Source organism: Stegodyphus dumicola, chromosome 9 (genome assembly GCF_044657685.1).
Source record: "Stegodyphus dumicola isolate Sdum_Otavi_A_Nest chromosome 9, ASM4465768v1".
NCBI lineage: Eukaryota > Metazoa > Arthropoda > Arachnida > Araneae > Eresidae > Stegodyphus > Stegodyphus dumicola.
In genome coordinates, this window is record NC_140776.1 from 65611108 (window position 1) to 65627510 (window position 16403).

Sequence of the window (16403 nt, forward strand, 5' to 3'; positions counted from 1 at the left end):
AACAGAATCATATAGTATAAAGTATGTATAAGCTCTAGGTGTTTCCTTTTACCTATGTCGCAAGAATTTATATCATCTTTGTTCTTAAACAGAGGAAGAGAGCAATGAGTATGCGCCTACATTTTGTGTCATTTTTAAATGTTTACTTTTTTTTCTTAAAAAGGAACAGAAGCTTTAAAACTTAAAAAAAAGCAGCTTTAAGAATTTTGCAAAAATCGATGTTCTACACTATAGAATTAAAAAATGAATAAATATCATTTTAAAATTTTAGGCCATGAATCTAAATTAATTTAATGAACCAGGGAAAAATTAACAATATTTTCACATTCCCTCCTTAGGACAAGGGTGGTACTCTTTAATAGTAATATTGAATTTTTTACGTTATTTTTCTGTTTTGCATTATGATCAAAAAGTAAAATGCATTTGTTTTTGATAAACATTGTAAAACTATAGTGTAGAACTTCGATTTTTGCTAAACAAAGCCCATGCCAATAAAGTTATTTCCTTCAGAAAGGGGGAATGTTGTTGATTTGTGGTTTCGGCATGATGTCGACGATGTATATGATCTTACAATTACATCAAATTTTTATCATTATAACTAGTATTTCATATATGCTTGCTATTGCTTGTTTAAATCCACATGGAAAAGCATACGAAGGTTTTCTATCTATGGGAAGAGATGTCATCCCATTCGTGGAGGACTTTCAAAGGGAAACTTGTTTGTTTCCCTTATACGCAAGGAAAACCACAAACGCTCGTTCAGCTGGTTCCGGATATTCTAACCTATGTCGAACTAGCACTCTTCATAAATTGTATACATTTTGTCCACTAATAGGTTTTGTGCTTTTTTCATTCTATTTAAGTTCTCTTAATTTATACTTCCTTTTAATCGGTATTTATCTGATTTTTTGTCGCAAACACAGATGCACACAAAATAAATAAATAAATAAATCTGAAAGGTTTCAGATTTTATATTACACCCAAAGGAGCGTTTTTCAACGCTTTGAGTGTTACCTTTATTTATTAAATATCATGTTCTCCCCACAAACCATAAAATTCAGTTCAATAGCAATAACACAAAATAAAGTAAAAAAGCATATCTTTAGAATTTACGATACAGTCTTACGCGCTGGAGATAAAAATGTTTTTTTCTTCGTACAGTGTTGCTATTGCTCACTTTGAAATTGATAAGTTAGTTAATCAAAAATTCGTACAAAATCAGAAATAGATAATAAAGCAAAATCTAAACTTCAAATTTGGGCTTCCAGATGACTATATTCGGTTTGACTACGTTATTCAAAGTTTGATGTCTCTATGTACCGTTGTTTTATCACAGTGCGAGAAACATACATACATTCATGCAGATTCTTCATTATTTAATTTCTTTAAATACAATGCAAGGCTCTAATATTTAGTGGCAACAATTTGAAAAGTGAAACGCCATTTATAGTGAGCCAACGCAAAATGCCAAAACGAAATTAATAGCCCTTTTGGGTGATTTGCCACTTTGGGCTAATAATAAAATAAAATAAATTTGCAGTGAATGAATTCTTTATCTGCATATTTAACAACTACCATATTAGATCATTTTAAATACTAATAATTTAAATTGCTAGATGACTAAGAAGATTAGGTAAGGTTATTTAATTACGGCAAAGCCTTGAGGGCTATCTGCCTAAGGGGAGGGATGCCTTCGTGGAGGACTTTCTAAGGGAAATTGGCTTGTCTACACGTTACAGATGGGGAAAACCATGAAAACACCCATGCAGCCAGCACGTTCGTGGGATTCGAACCTCGGACCGAACTACCAGTATTAAGCGACTTTACCGCTCGGCTGCTGGTGGGCAGATGACTAAGAAAATGAAATTCATTGCATTGAAAGCATCGAAGTTGGCATGCTCTGTACATTATTCCAGAAAAAAAAAAGCTTAATATTTTTGCTATATTTATTGACTTCACTGAAATTCAAAATTAATGTAAAAAATAATCACTCAAAATTTTTTTACTGTGTTTCCTTCTCTCTTTTGTGCATTATTTATGTAATAAGTAGCAAATCTCAAAATTAAATATCCCATTTTATTTTTTTTTTAAATACTTATTTTCTTTTAAACATTATGCTTTTAGATGCTTGGTCCGAAACAAAAGAGCATTTTCTTCTTTAGTGACATTAAGCTTGATAGCTAGAGGGAAAGAGGGACTGGATACGGAGGGCTATTCAGAGCTGTAATAGAATAAAAGCTTTACGACTTGAAAGTGTCCCCTAACCTTCGAAGCATTTTCCCGCCGCTTGTTAGCTGAGGAAGGATGATTTTTCCTGATCTTACTTCTAAATGGAAAATCGTAGACTTTCCTTTAATTTTTTTGTTAATCACATGAATATTTTCTGAAGCTGGAAAGCAATATTTTCAAAACCTAAGTCTTATCTATTGAAAATCAATTAGCTCTTTTTTTAAGTATAGGTAGTGGTGAAGTGGGAGGGTGCTTCACCACTACCTATACCCCCCCCCCCCCGCGTATACGCGCCTGTTCTATGAGGTTTCTCCGTTGTGCTACAAAATGTGCATCGCTGGGATTTGCATTTTACTGGCATATGTCCAATTTTCTTTAGTTTCTTTTTGTCTAGCACATGAAGTTTGTGGTTTTTTATTTCAATTGGGGGAATGCTTGGTCTTTTTGGCTTTGGTACAGATCCTTTATTTCCATTACGTATTTGTTTTATTTGTATTTCATCCCAAAGTGTTCATAAGATATTTTAAATTTAAATAAAACTTTTATGTGATTTCTATTTTTAATTATAGCAAAATATGCATTACATTATATTTAAACCATGCAAAATAATTTATAAAATCACAATATTAGCATGGGAAGCAAACATGTTGAGCTCTGAGAAAAGTCTCTCGAAATGAAAGACATTTTTACTGGGCAAATGCATATATTGTTTGTAATAAAAACACTCTGGTTTCAGAGCTCCTTATCTATATCTGGGTAAAAATAAACAGTCCTATTTGAAAGCAGTAAACACCACTGTGACGAGCAGTGGTTTCAGGGTATAACCCCTGAGCCTCTTGAGATTGTGACACAATGCTCCAGTGGCTCAATTGTTCATACCTTAACCACAAAGCAAATGCCATAAATATACACAGGTTGTTTATATATGCAGTTTAATTATTGCTATATTTATATTTTTTTTTGATAGAAACAATGATATGCGATGAATAACTTTTGAAATTTAAAGTTGTTTATAATAATAAAGGAAAGTTATTTTGTCTCATATTAGATCTGTTAAAGATTTTCCTATGTATCTGCTGAGCACCTGTGCATATTTAAAAATATTACAGAAGTCTCTCATTTTATTTTTAAAATGTATAGTTTTCCATTTGTTGGCCATTTTATGGTTTCAGAAAATAAGTTTCTTCCTTTTTGGAGAACTTTATGTGAAAAATATAAAATATACTTTTAGAATAAGAAAATTCGAAAGTAAATTAAGCATCCCCCCAAACTTATTTTAAAATTTGACACTTAGTAAAAATGTAATGTATTATTAAATTTTGGATAATAAGTGATATTTTTAATGGGATGGATATTTCATGATGCTTGTTTGAAACAACCATATTTTTAATTTGAATAGGAATAAAGAACCTATTGCAAGACATCCAGATTTTCACGTATTTGCATGCATGAATCCAGCCACTGATATTGGAAAAAAAGATCTTCCAGCCGGTATACGGAGCAGGTAATTATTTTACTAATATAATTTATTGTTTATTTCATTTCACTTTAGTACAGAGTAATAATTGTTACAAATTTAGTTGGTTTTTGATGAATTTTTTTTGGTTTTTCAAAATTAATATTAATGATATTTGTATAGCCTTATGAAATTTTTCATTATAAATAAGTACTGTAATAAAATATTTTTAAATTAAAAGTTTTAATTTTTAGTAATGGAATTATTAAATTTGGAACTGAATTATTTTTAATTTAGTTTTTCTAATGTTTGTGATATAATATGGGATGGTTTTGAACTGAATGTTTAATTGCTGTTTTGTAACTGAGAGTTGAGTTTTAAAAATAACTTTGAAATGAAAGATATTTTAAAATGTAATAGTTGCAGCAGAGGTGCCCAACTTTTTATCTTTGCTGGGCCACAATGGAAGAAGATTAAATACTTTGGGCCGAACAAGCTATTTCTAATACAGTTGGTAGCTCGTGATTTCCAAAATAAGTGAATATCACATTTATGTAGGTTTCATCTAAAATTTTTGAGTTTTCTCGTGTTTGACCGCTGAAAGAATTTTTTTGGATTTCACCTCTAAGGAGAGAAAGTGGATTTGACTGCATTAGTTCAGATTTGCTTACTGTGTTCTCAATTTCAAGCTGCAACTAGATTTTTCAAAAACCATGAGTCCATATTTACTTTATTTTTAAAGTAGTGAAACAAGTTTCAAATAGAAATAAATAAGAATGATGTCATGAGAGTTTGCCTTCAGCATGCGATGATGCCCCAAAGGCAACACAAAGTTTTGTGATGTCTTTGATTTCTCTAATTGTGGCTTGATGTGGTAGAAAGTACTCGTTTTAAAGTTTTAAATATTCCAATTCATCCGTGATACCTACCTGCAAATGTTGATCTATTTTAACTTTGTAATGCTCATAAAACTTCGGATTTCTCTTATATCTGTGCCACAGTGGCTCAAATAGTTTTTCTGCTACCTCAAAATTATGCATGCTCATTCCACAGCAAGCAAACCTTCTGAAATTCTAAAAAGAATTTGAGTTCTGAAATTCTAAGCTGTTACTGTCATCAGATTTATTCGAAATTCCCAAAGCTTTCAAATGCTGTAAATTCAAAAGCTGAAAATGAATAAAGCAAAAAATATGTGATGATTTTAATAAGGGCAGATAATGTAATTTCATGACCCCAACTACTTATTAATAATAGTAAAAATGAAGAACTGCATTTGTTTCTTTTAAATAGTTTAGTTTGTTAATCAGTTATGGGGGGGGGGAACTCGTCAGTTGTCGACATTTAACGTTATTTTTAACTTGTATCAAATTTATGTGTGATATTAAATGTTTCTGATGCATTATGTGTTTTTTCTGTTTCACTCACAGAGCACCGTAATTTAGTTTCTACCACTACTAATGATTTAGAATTCAGCAGACCCTTTCCGTTAAGAATCCTAAAGCATCCGTCCATCCATTCCTAGCTTGCTAGTAGATTTGCTTAGGGCCCTAAGCAAATCTATTCATCTGTCACAGATTTTTTTTTTTTTACAAAACTGTTTGATCAAATCAGTAATTTATTTGATTTGATTTTTTTTTTTTTTTTTTTTTTTTTTTTTTTTTTTTTTTTTTACATTCTGAAGAACAGTATTAAATTTCTTATCTAATAAGAAATAAAATAGTTATGTTTGGACTTTGATCAGTTCATGTTTACTTTCTTTTGGATATTGTTTTAGTTTACTATATTTCATGCATATATTTTACCTGCATAAGAGCCACACCACTCGTTAAATGAATCAGTGATTCACTTCACTCATATAGTGAGCTATCACTACCTAATAATAATGATGGACTGATAAGCCAATTATATGTATATATAATATCTGTTATAAACATATATAAGTAATTTAAATTTTATTAATTTGATTGTCTTAATATAATGACAGTGACATTGATTTTTGACATTGTCTTTGACATTTTATACATAACTTTTCATTATAAATGTTATTTATAATTGTTAAGACAAAGGGAAATGATAAAATTAATGTGATAAATTAATGTCTTAAATTTGAGAAACTGCATCAGCGTATGGCTTGATTGAAGTGATTGCAATTTTCTGGGATTTCTTATTATCTGGTATTCTGATTCTGCTTCACTTTTGAAAATACAGTCAAAAGTTGTTAATTCGTACACCCATAATCCGGACCTCAAAGCTAAAATCTTTCTGCGCATGCACCGCGTTGACGCGTGCGCATAGGCATTTTACGTGTGCGCGCAAGACATTTACGACTGCGCATATGCGTCTGCGCAAGCGCAGAATATGTATTCGCATGCGCGTTTAATGTATAACGAACAGTATAAGCTAAAATTATCTAATTATCTATTTCAGTTAATGTTGATGATTGTGTTGTTCCTTAATCTTCGAATTGGATCCGGCTTATTATTTTTTGCAGACTGTAAGAGCAATTTTATAAAAGTAAGCTTGAACTTTCGATTATGTCAAATAGAATTTCGGATGGAGCTCCCAAAGGATCTAGAAAACGAAAGTATGTTTCGATGTCCATCAAACAAAAAACAAATTGCTACAAAAAAAGGGATAAAGGCATATCCTTTGTTTATCTAACCGTTCGGAAATCTGTTTATCAAGCGGTGGGCAATGAACTGGAAGTTGATCTGTCAGCACTATCGTTATCTTCAGGGCAGGTGTTTTTATTTTATTCGGCTTATAATTCCTTACTAAATGCAGTATTTAATCTCGACTCCGTCTTTGATATGATTTAAATCAAATTCCTCGTCATTATAAATATCACGAATAAAAATCAAATAGATTTCTGGTTGCAATTTTCTAATTTTGGCTATGCGTAAGGTATGCTTTACGCATGCGCGCGTTGAAGGAAATGTTTAATAAAGTAAACAAATAAATATTAAGCTTCTTTTTTTGTAAATTTTGGTACCCTTTAGATCATAATTGCACATTATTTTATAAATTACGGTTTCATATTTTTAATTTTATAATTTCTGCATGCCATCTTACCAGATTTAAACTGATGATCTATAATCCGGAATCGCCGAAGTCGTGACGAGTACGGATTAAAGACTTTTAACTGTACTAGTTTATAAATGTTTACAAATGTGTGTGCTGCCAAATAATGATGACATGAGTAACCCATGACTGTGCAAGCCATATTTGTCTCTCTGGGTCAAAATGAAAATAGTCATTTTGTGCATAAGTCAAAAGAAGATTTGGAACTGCCACTCCACTGAAAATGCATTTTATTTCACTTCAGCTCCTAGCCTTTAATAACATGCCCATCCATGTTGAAAGCCAGCCTTAAACCCCAGTTGCAACAGTAAAATATATCTTTGGGGTGGGGTTTTGATACCTTTTTTGTGCTTCATGCTCGCTTTTTGAGGTGCATTGATACTTGCTTTGGGGCATGAGTTGGGCACCCCTGACTTATAGTTTTGTGAAAATAGGGAAAGTGAATGATTTGTTTTCTTCAAATTTTGTAAGAATTTTTTTATTTTAATTTAAAAACTCTGTACATTGAAAATGATAAATTCTTTTTATTTTTACACTTATAATAACCTCCTCATTTCAAAATTAGATTTACAGAATTTTTCGTTCAAGAAATTGATGATAAAATGGATCTCACAATATTGGTGCAAATGTACCTTAGGGGCTTGTCTTTAAACCCATCTGTTATAGAAAATGTAGTAGAGTTCTACAGTTTTATTAAAAAAGTTGCCACCGAAAAGTTAAATGATGGCACAGGACATCATCCACATTACAGGTAAAAGTATGCTTTTAAAATTCTATTAATGTATGGGTGGTCTCCCTTTTTATTATTTTTTCCCCCACTGTGCAGGCCATTTATAGATGGATTCAATTTCATTATAAGCAAAGTTGTCATATTAAAGTTGTTCTTCATTATCCAAATCTGTAACTTTAATTTAATAATAGTAATTTTCTATATGAAAAGTTATGATTTTTAAGACTTCTAAGTTGTGATCAGATCAGATATATATTTTTTAAAATAATTTTTAAGATATAAATTTGTACTTTTATGATGTTTAAAGTTATTTTATGATATTTAAGTGTAAGATTTTCTGTTATCAAGCAGAATGTATTTTCTATTTGTATTAATTGTAAAAACTTTGTTATTGTTTTTTAATAGATATGTTTGTAAAGTGATTTTTTTATGCAGTTACTGAAAACATGACATAATCCAAGTTAAATGATCAAAACTGTTGTTATCTTAATTCTAGTTATTTTTTCATGTAATAGTGTTTGTGCTACTTAAACTTCCTCACTATGATATTTCATGTTCTGTATAATTTTTTTTTTTTTTTTCCCCCTGTGGGGGAGCGAATTACTTAGTCAAATGGAAACTTTATAAGAAATAAAATTTAAAAAAAAAAAGTTTTGTTGCCGATTTAAACGAAAGTTACATGGACAAAATTGTGAATATCCCTAATTTATCATCATAGTTACCTAGAAAATCATAATTAAATTGTAAAAAATGGTAATAGTTTAGAAGAGAAATTTTTATTTTTGCCTTTTTAAATAAAGATTCTAAAGGCTTTTTTTAATACTTTCATTAAAAATTTAAATATGCATCTATAAATAATGATAAAAATCTAATATAAATAGTTTTGGAAAATGATGCTTTTATTATCAAATTATGTTCCTAATGTAATAAATTTAGGTCATATAAGTAATGTTGGTGTACAGATGTATACTCTGAAAGCATACTAATACACATTGATCAAGCGTTTAAGAATTAAAGATCTAATATTCTTATGTTTTGTATAATATAAAAAAATTTTCAGACTCTAATAAAGCATAATTATTCAGAACTTGTGAAAATATAAAAGTTTGTATCTGTGACAATTTTGATAACTTAATAAAAATATCACTAATGTATGATGGTGCTTTTGTATTATTTTTTGTAATTTTTAATGTATTTTGTATAATTAGCCCTCTTGTAATTATTTATGTTTGAATATATCTTCATGATGATAAATGATTTGAAATCTCTTTTATGGGCTAAAAACTGACACCTTACTCATTTTGCAGTTTGAGAACACTTTGTAGAGCTCTAAAATGTGCATCCTCCAATCCTTGCCACAATGTTCCTCGTTCACTGTATGAGGCAAGTATATAAAATTAATTTAAATTTGTTTTAACCATAATCCTTGCTTTATCTGATCACCTTTTTCCCTCGTATTTTGGTACTATAATTGATAATTGTATCTGTTTAATGTTTCTGTCTTGAATTTATGTATTTCACTCTAGTTAAATGCATAATGCTCTGTAGCTGTTGATTAGTCTTCTGCCAAAAGGTATGTTATGTAATTGTTCAGATAGCAGAATTATATAAATCTGCAGTATTGTTTCAAAAAGAGGAGGTGAATACTTAAAAGTTTTGACACAGATATTTTTTTGAGGGCAAGACAAATCATTTTATGACTGTAAAGTTATAAAATAAGGAAGCCTTTTCTGAATTATTAAAAGAATTTTTGAATAGATAGATGACACTATAATTCAAATATTATAATTTTAAAACTACCTTTTTGATATATAATGTACCTACATTATTGTAAAATAATTTTGTGCAACTTATTAAAAAGAGCAGTCTATTAATTTTTTTTAATGTCCTGCTACAAATGCTTATAATTTAAGAGCATCAATGGTATTCATTTTCTGGCAATTTTAGTAACTGTTCAGCAGTTTTAATATGTTGGTTTACATGCTGCTTAAAATTAGACTCCCCTGCAAAAAATTACTTTTTTGCCAAATTTAAAATTTTACATTTTTGTGATTCTCTTCCAATTAGTTTATTTAGTTAATTTATTCTGTAGTATATTTCTTGAAGTTTGCAAAATTAAGAATAGTTGAGTCTTTTTCTAACTATTGCATACTTATCATAATATCAAGACAAATTTGAAGAAAGACTCGCATTTTAAATACTCTATAATTACTTTATTTCAGCATAATAATTCTGATGTGAATAAGTGTAAATCTGAGTATAAATATTAAATTATAATTATCAATGTTTGTTATTATGTTTTATGCTGTAGATAAGAGGTATTTTACTTTTATAAAGAAATATTTTATAAAAACTGGAAAAAAAAAAAAGAGTTTATGAATCTTTTTATCATTTTTATCTTTTATCTCTAACTTTGAACTGCTGGAAATGAAACATCTATTTAAAAATTAAGTCCAGAACACCTTTTTAATAAATTATTACTACTTATATGAGATGCCATATTATTTCTATGTTTATAGGAATATATTTTTCTAATATATTGAAATATTTTTAGGCCTTTTGTTTGAGTTTTTTATCGCAGTTGGACAATGAATCACATCCTTTTGTCACATCTGCTATTGCAAACCATTTGTTGGGAAAAAAACACTTATCAATATTAAAGCAAAGTATACCAGAACCAAGAAGTGGCAAACACGTTCCTATTCTAGGATATTGGATTTTGAAAGGAAATCAAGAAACTAGTTGCTCTGAAAATTATATTTTTACGAACACTGTCTACAGAAATCTTCATGATTTAGCTCGAATTGTTTCTGCTGGGTAAGATTTTTTACTTTTTATTTCGTTGCTACTTTTTGATACTAATGCTAACTATTTTCTTTTTTCTTTCTTTTTCTCCCCCCCCTTTTAAAAATTTGGTTAAAAATGTAACAGAATTGTCTTGTCGTTTCTGAGATTTTGGAAGTGAAAAGTATAACGTGATTGTTTGAGATAGCAGTTGTATAATGTGAATGCTGAAAAATGATTTCATAAGTAGTTTTTGACAAAATTATTCTTGAAAGGTAATATTTAATAAATTGATTGTAATTTAATTTATTCATTCTCATGCCATATTTCCAGGCAGAAATTTTATTGTAGTCTTAAAATATCAAGAATTATAGGTAGTTTTAGTGAATTATAAGTCTTAATAACAAAAAGTTCATTTGAAAGCTGCTGGAATAAAGGCCATATATCATTGAATGTGCTCTTAAGTAATCTCACATAATCCCAGAAAAAAATGTTTAATCCTCTCAGTGTTATGGACTGAAAATTCTGTATGGAAGGATGGCTTTCATATTCATTTATACATAGAAATTTCTGCCAGGTTTTAATATATTTGATTTTGGGCTGCATGTATATTGTTAAGAAAAGGAATCAAGATACAAAGTGGGGGGAGGCTTTTTTTTAATTATAATCAAGAAAATCCCATTTATTCATGGCATTTTAGAAACTTTAAAATTTCAGGTCTGAGCACCAAATGCTTTAAAATGCTTAAAGTAGAGATTAACTTACAGTTTTCTCCAAACACTGTGCTTCTGTCTCTTAATCTTATTGAAATCAGACTTTTGTATTTTGTCTCGATATTTTGTGGCTGCTTCATAAATATATTTGTTCTGGTGCTTTTTATTCTATGGCAGTGGATACTATCAGAAGCAGATATTCTTTTGATTCTTTTACTATATGTTTCTAATAACAGGTCTCGTACTAACCATACTGAAAGAAGTGGAATTATAAATTTCTGCAAAATGACCAATTCAGAACTTATTTTAATGTGAAGTAAAGCTATAAACGCTGCTTTATAACACTTATTTGCTGTTGATGACCTGGCCATCTTCTGAAAGTTATGATCCTTTCTAACTCTATGACAGCTATTCTGTGAATCACCACAGACCCCCAGCTAGCCAAGAAGTTGAAGAATTTCTTTTTTTGCTTGAATTTCATTTGAAAATTATATTCCAGTGGATTTCTTTTCCTTGTGGAATCCCTGATAATGAAACCGTGGGTCCCATTGCAAAAAAAGGATACGTACATCCTAACTAGATCTAGTATTATCATTTATTAATTCTACATTCTCAGTTGCATGTCAAAGCATTTTGAAGACCTCTAAAAGATCTTTATTTGAGAGAACTTCAACTAGGAAGTGTGTTGCTTAACAACCATATAGACCATTCCATAGATGGAACTGCTTCTAGCCTGTCATGCCATCCTCCTATCGATGCCAATTGTCTAGTCTGTCATTGGTGTTTACTCCCAGTTTGAAGGCACAGAATTTATGGACATGGAATTATGCTTATGCAAGAATTTATGAATTTTTGTATTTTTTCCTATTTTTGTATCTTGTAATTTTTATCATATCTCATTTTTGCATGTTTGTCTCCTGTTTTCAAAGTGCTTTTGCATACAGCATTGGACATAATAATAAAAACTCAAAGTAATGCATTTGGAGGGAAATGCTTTTAAGCATGAAAAGTTTTGAGGAAATTCTGAAAGTTGTAAAAATTTATTTTTTATATATTAGTGATATATATATTTGTTTTTATGTGTAAAGGTTAACTTTATCTTAATTTAAGCTAGTGTAATTTCCTAATAGAATATTTATGTATCTTTTAATTTTCACAGGCGATATCCAGTTCTGTTGCAGGGTGAAACTTCAGTTGGCAAAACTAGTCTTGTGCAGTGGCTTGCTAAAGCAACTGGGAATGTATGTGTACGGGTAAATAACCATGAGCACACAGACATTCAAGAGTATGTTGGAACATACAGTGCTGATGAAAATGGAAAACTGGTTTTCAAAGAAGGTTAGTGTAAAGTGTTCTGTGGGTTAAAAACAGTGATGGCTTTTTTCAGCTTTAAATGTGATTTTAGTCTTTAAATCAAGTATTGCAGAAAATGTAATACTATTGATTTTCTTTCTTCAGGAAAAAGTTGTTTTTCCTTCTTGTATTTTATCAAAACTGCAAATACTAAATATTTTTTATTGGACTGGTAAAATGATTTAGACTTCATTTTTCATCACATCTTTCAGTCTCATGGTAGATTTATGAATTTCTCAGTTTTGAATTTTTAGCCTTTACTAGAAAACTTTTTCAGCAATAAATAAAATTTATTGAGTTAATGAAACTTAAATTAGGCAAATTCCAGTTCCCCACCTCTAAAGATTTTCAGGATAATTTTTCTTATTAAATTTTATTTCGTCTGAATTGCATTTTTTTCTTATTAAATTTTATTGATCTTTCTTGTATTGAATTTCACATAGTCTCAGTTGTTTTAATCTACTGTAGACATTTGTAGATTTTTATATTAAGATTCAAGCAGTGTTTAATAAGATTACAACAAATTAAATATAAATATTAATCAATTAATATTTCTATTTAATTATGTTTACTTTAATATATGGTAAATTACTAAGTTTTAGCCCAAATGACATTAGCCCAGAAGGGCTATCAATTTCATTTTAGCATTTTGTGTTGAAAACTTCAAAAGGTTGTATCACTTTTTACATTGTTGCCACCAAATATTAGAATCCTGTATTATATTTAAAGAAATTAAATCATGAACAATCTGCATAAATATATGTATGTTTCCTGCACTGCGATAAAACAGCAGTACCTAGAGCCATAACATTTTGAATAGGGTAATCCTTCACTCGAATATGGGAATCTGGAAGCCCTAATTTGGAATTTATTTTAATTATCTATTTCATATTTTGTAAAACTTTAAGAATTTTTCATTAACAAACTCAATGATTTCAAAGCAAGCAATGGCAACACTGTATGGGGGGGGACATTTTTATCTCCTGCGTTGCGTGACTCTGTATCGGAAATTCTAAAGATATGCTCTTTTAAAATTATTTTGTGATATTGCTGTTGAATTTTATGGTCTAAGTGTGAAGAACAGTAAATAAAGGTAACACACAAAGTGTTAAAATTCATTTGGGTGTAATATAAAGTGTGAAAACTTTCAGATTTTTTGAAAAAATTTATTTTCATCGTATTTAAAAGTACTTTGATAAATAAAAGCTTTTCTTTTCTACTTGCGATTTTCTAAGTATAAATGTGTAACAAAATTACAAAATGCAATTATCCAAAGAACATAAAATTTATAATATCTAACCATATGCTATTTTATTTTACATCAGAACTGAATAACAAATCGTACAATAAGTGAATCATGCATTATAAAGTGAATTAAAGTCAGTTTGGAGTTCCTTTGAAAAAGTGTGCCCGTGCAGCATGAAAACCTCTTTTTTTTATAATACCCAAGGTTTACTACTATGATATAGTTTTAGATAAGAAAGCTTTCACAATAAATGTATTGTAATTTGAATGCAAAATGCATTTATTTTTTTTTTAATAAAATAATTACAGAATATATTTTCTTCCTTTAATAAAAAATAGTTACTTACATATTATCCTTTAGACTGTCAAAGTTGTCTACCTTCAAACTATGAAATTTTGCAGAGATCCCTCCAAAGTTGTGTCTGTTGCTCCTGTGGAATTCTAAGCCGCACTTTTATCTGCAATTCTTACAGTAAAACATCATCAGTTTGTCTACACTTGATTTGTTTCACAAATGTGATTCTAGAGTCCTCGGGCTCATCTTTTTTTTCTCAAAATGTGATAAAAAATGCATTAAAAACAGTTAAATAATATTTTTGTTCCTAAAAAGAAAGGTGATGTACTGAGAATTATTTGGGGTTACATCAAATCATAATGCAGGTGTTATGAGCATGTTGTAACGTCACTCTTATCTGTAAATGGAACTAAATCATGCTGCTTAATGATAGTTTCACAATAGATAGAATACTATACAAATACATAAAATAATAATTCGTATCTCTTTTTTGAAGTAAAATTATCAAAATATGTACGCTTTGAAATACTGATTTGTAACAAAGTAGAACCGTCCCCTCCACCCCCCAAAAAATCTGCCAGCCTAAAATCCACACGTTCTTTTTGATATCAACACAGAAATGTCAAGGGCTTATCTTATTCGTATCTCTTTTTTGAAGTAAAATTATCAAAATATGTACGCTTTGAAATACTGATTTGTAACAAAGTAGAAATGTCCCCTCCCCCCCAAAAAATCTGCCAGCCTAAAAGCCACATGTTCTTTTTGATATCAACACAGAAATGTGAAGGGCTTAGCACACCTGGAAAAACAGGAAAAGTCAGGGAGTTTCATTCTTCTGTTTAAGTAGTAACATTGCTTATTGATTATTGCTTCTATAATTGTAGATTAATAAATATTTTGCCCACATTCATTAAACTTATACCAGTAATTGAAGGCAACCTCATTTTTTTGTCCAGCACGCTTGCAGTATTTGGAATTTTGGTTGTTTGTTATATTATGACTAGAATAAATATTATACTTTTTTGTTATATCAGAATGGCAAGTTTTAATAAAGCTTATGATTTTCCTGCAGCTGATAAGGAAAAAAGAATTTTGAATATAATAATTGATCAGGAAATACGTAATAATTTTGGGTAGGAGGGCTCAAATTTGAACATTCAAGTTTAATGAACTGTAAATAGGAAGTAAACAGAAATTTGAAAGATTTGCAAAAATAATTTTTATGTGCTTTTTATCCTTATGCTCTTTTTACATAAAACTGTATTAAACATATATTTCTGTATGAAAATGCTTTTTAAAAAAGAATAATTGCTTTTATATTGTTTTCATGAATTTGTTTTTGATTATTTTGGCTTTGTTTAGATTCTATATATTAATTTGTTATCCAATGACTTTATCAATGACTTGATCATTTATGATCTGAAATCCATGAAACCCTAAAATTTACTCAGTTTTAAATCAGACTGGATGTCATGGACAGTTGTCATTACAGTGTCAATACCATGCATAAAATACTGCATATGGTGTTGGAACTGTGCATGGCATCCAGTGTCAGTTATTTGATATGCAGAATTTATGAAATATGTGAATGCATGCTGTTCCATCATAAATATAGATTTCATATTACTAAGTTGCTTAAAATAAAATGCTGATGTTTAGGAAAATAGCTGTAACACTGTAGGTATGGATGAACTGTTCTGTAAAAAACGTTTTTTATACAGTCCGCCTGGAGTAAAGTTTATTTGTTAAATCATTATGCTTAAATTAATTTGAAATAAAAATGTAAAATTCAATGACTTTGTAGAGACATTAAGTATTTTGGAAGCAGGAAAAGAGAAAAATTAGCAACGCCTTCGTTGGGAGTCAAACAGTGGGCCTCTGGATACGTGCCCAGCGTGCAGACCACCACACCATGAAGGTATGCTAAGAAGGTGGAGAAAGGACGACTGGAGTGTTTAGGAGACCCTATCAACAAATCCTGGGTGAGGAGAATTATCATCCAACACCCTTTTAGTTTGGATGCCACCACTGTAAAGACATTAGGTATTTTGGGAAGCAGGCAAGAGAGATTGAAAAATTAACAACACCTTCGCCAGGAATTGAACTGTGTACCTCTGGATATGCGCCCTGCATGCAAACCACCATACCGCGAAAGCATGCCAAGAAGGCGGGAGAAATGCCTTATAACTTAATAAAGATTTAAAAAAAAATGAAGGGTCCATTTACAAATTTAATGATTTATGGCATTATCTGCAGATAAAACTGATACCAAAATGAGCAGCTTTTGTTTTTAGTTGCTGTATAAAACTATTCTTTCAAATCTTGAATTTAAATTCTTAATTAAGAATGGTATTGCCCTGGATTTGTAAGTTTCTTTCTAATTACATTCTTTAATTTCCCACATGAAATTGTGGGTTATTTTATGTTCAGCTAATTAATGTGTAGTGTATATTTAATAAATAAAAATTTTACTAATTGGAATTTCTTGTGTATGTATGATGTAACAGAATTGATGAT

The 16403-nt window shown here is 29.8% G+C and overlaps 1 protein-coding gene across 1 annotated transcript in view; it reads left to right on the forward strand.

Moving 5' to 3' along the window:
* Nucleotides 1-16403, forward strand: part of LOC118195958 (midasin) — a 589327-nt gene that overhangs the window by 84793 nt on the left and 488131 nt on the right. Inside the window, exons 19-23 of the mRNA XM_085823548.1 lie at nt 3629-3733; nt 7332-7517; nt 8804-8879; nt 10051-10313; nt 12153-12331. Coding sequence (XP_085679674.1) covers nt 3629-3733; nt 7332-7517; nt 8804-8879; nt 10051-10313; nt 12153-12331 — 809 coding nt within the window. The remainder of the gene's footprint in view (nt 1-3628; nt 3734-7331; nt 7518-8803; nt 8880-10050; nt 10314-12152; nt 12332-16403) is intronic.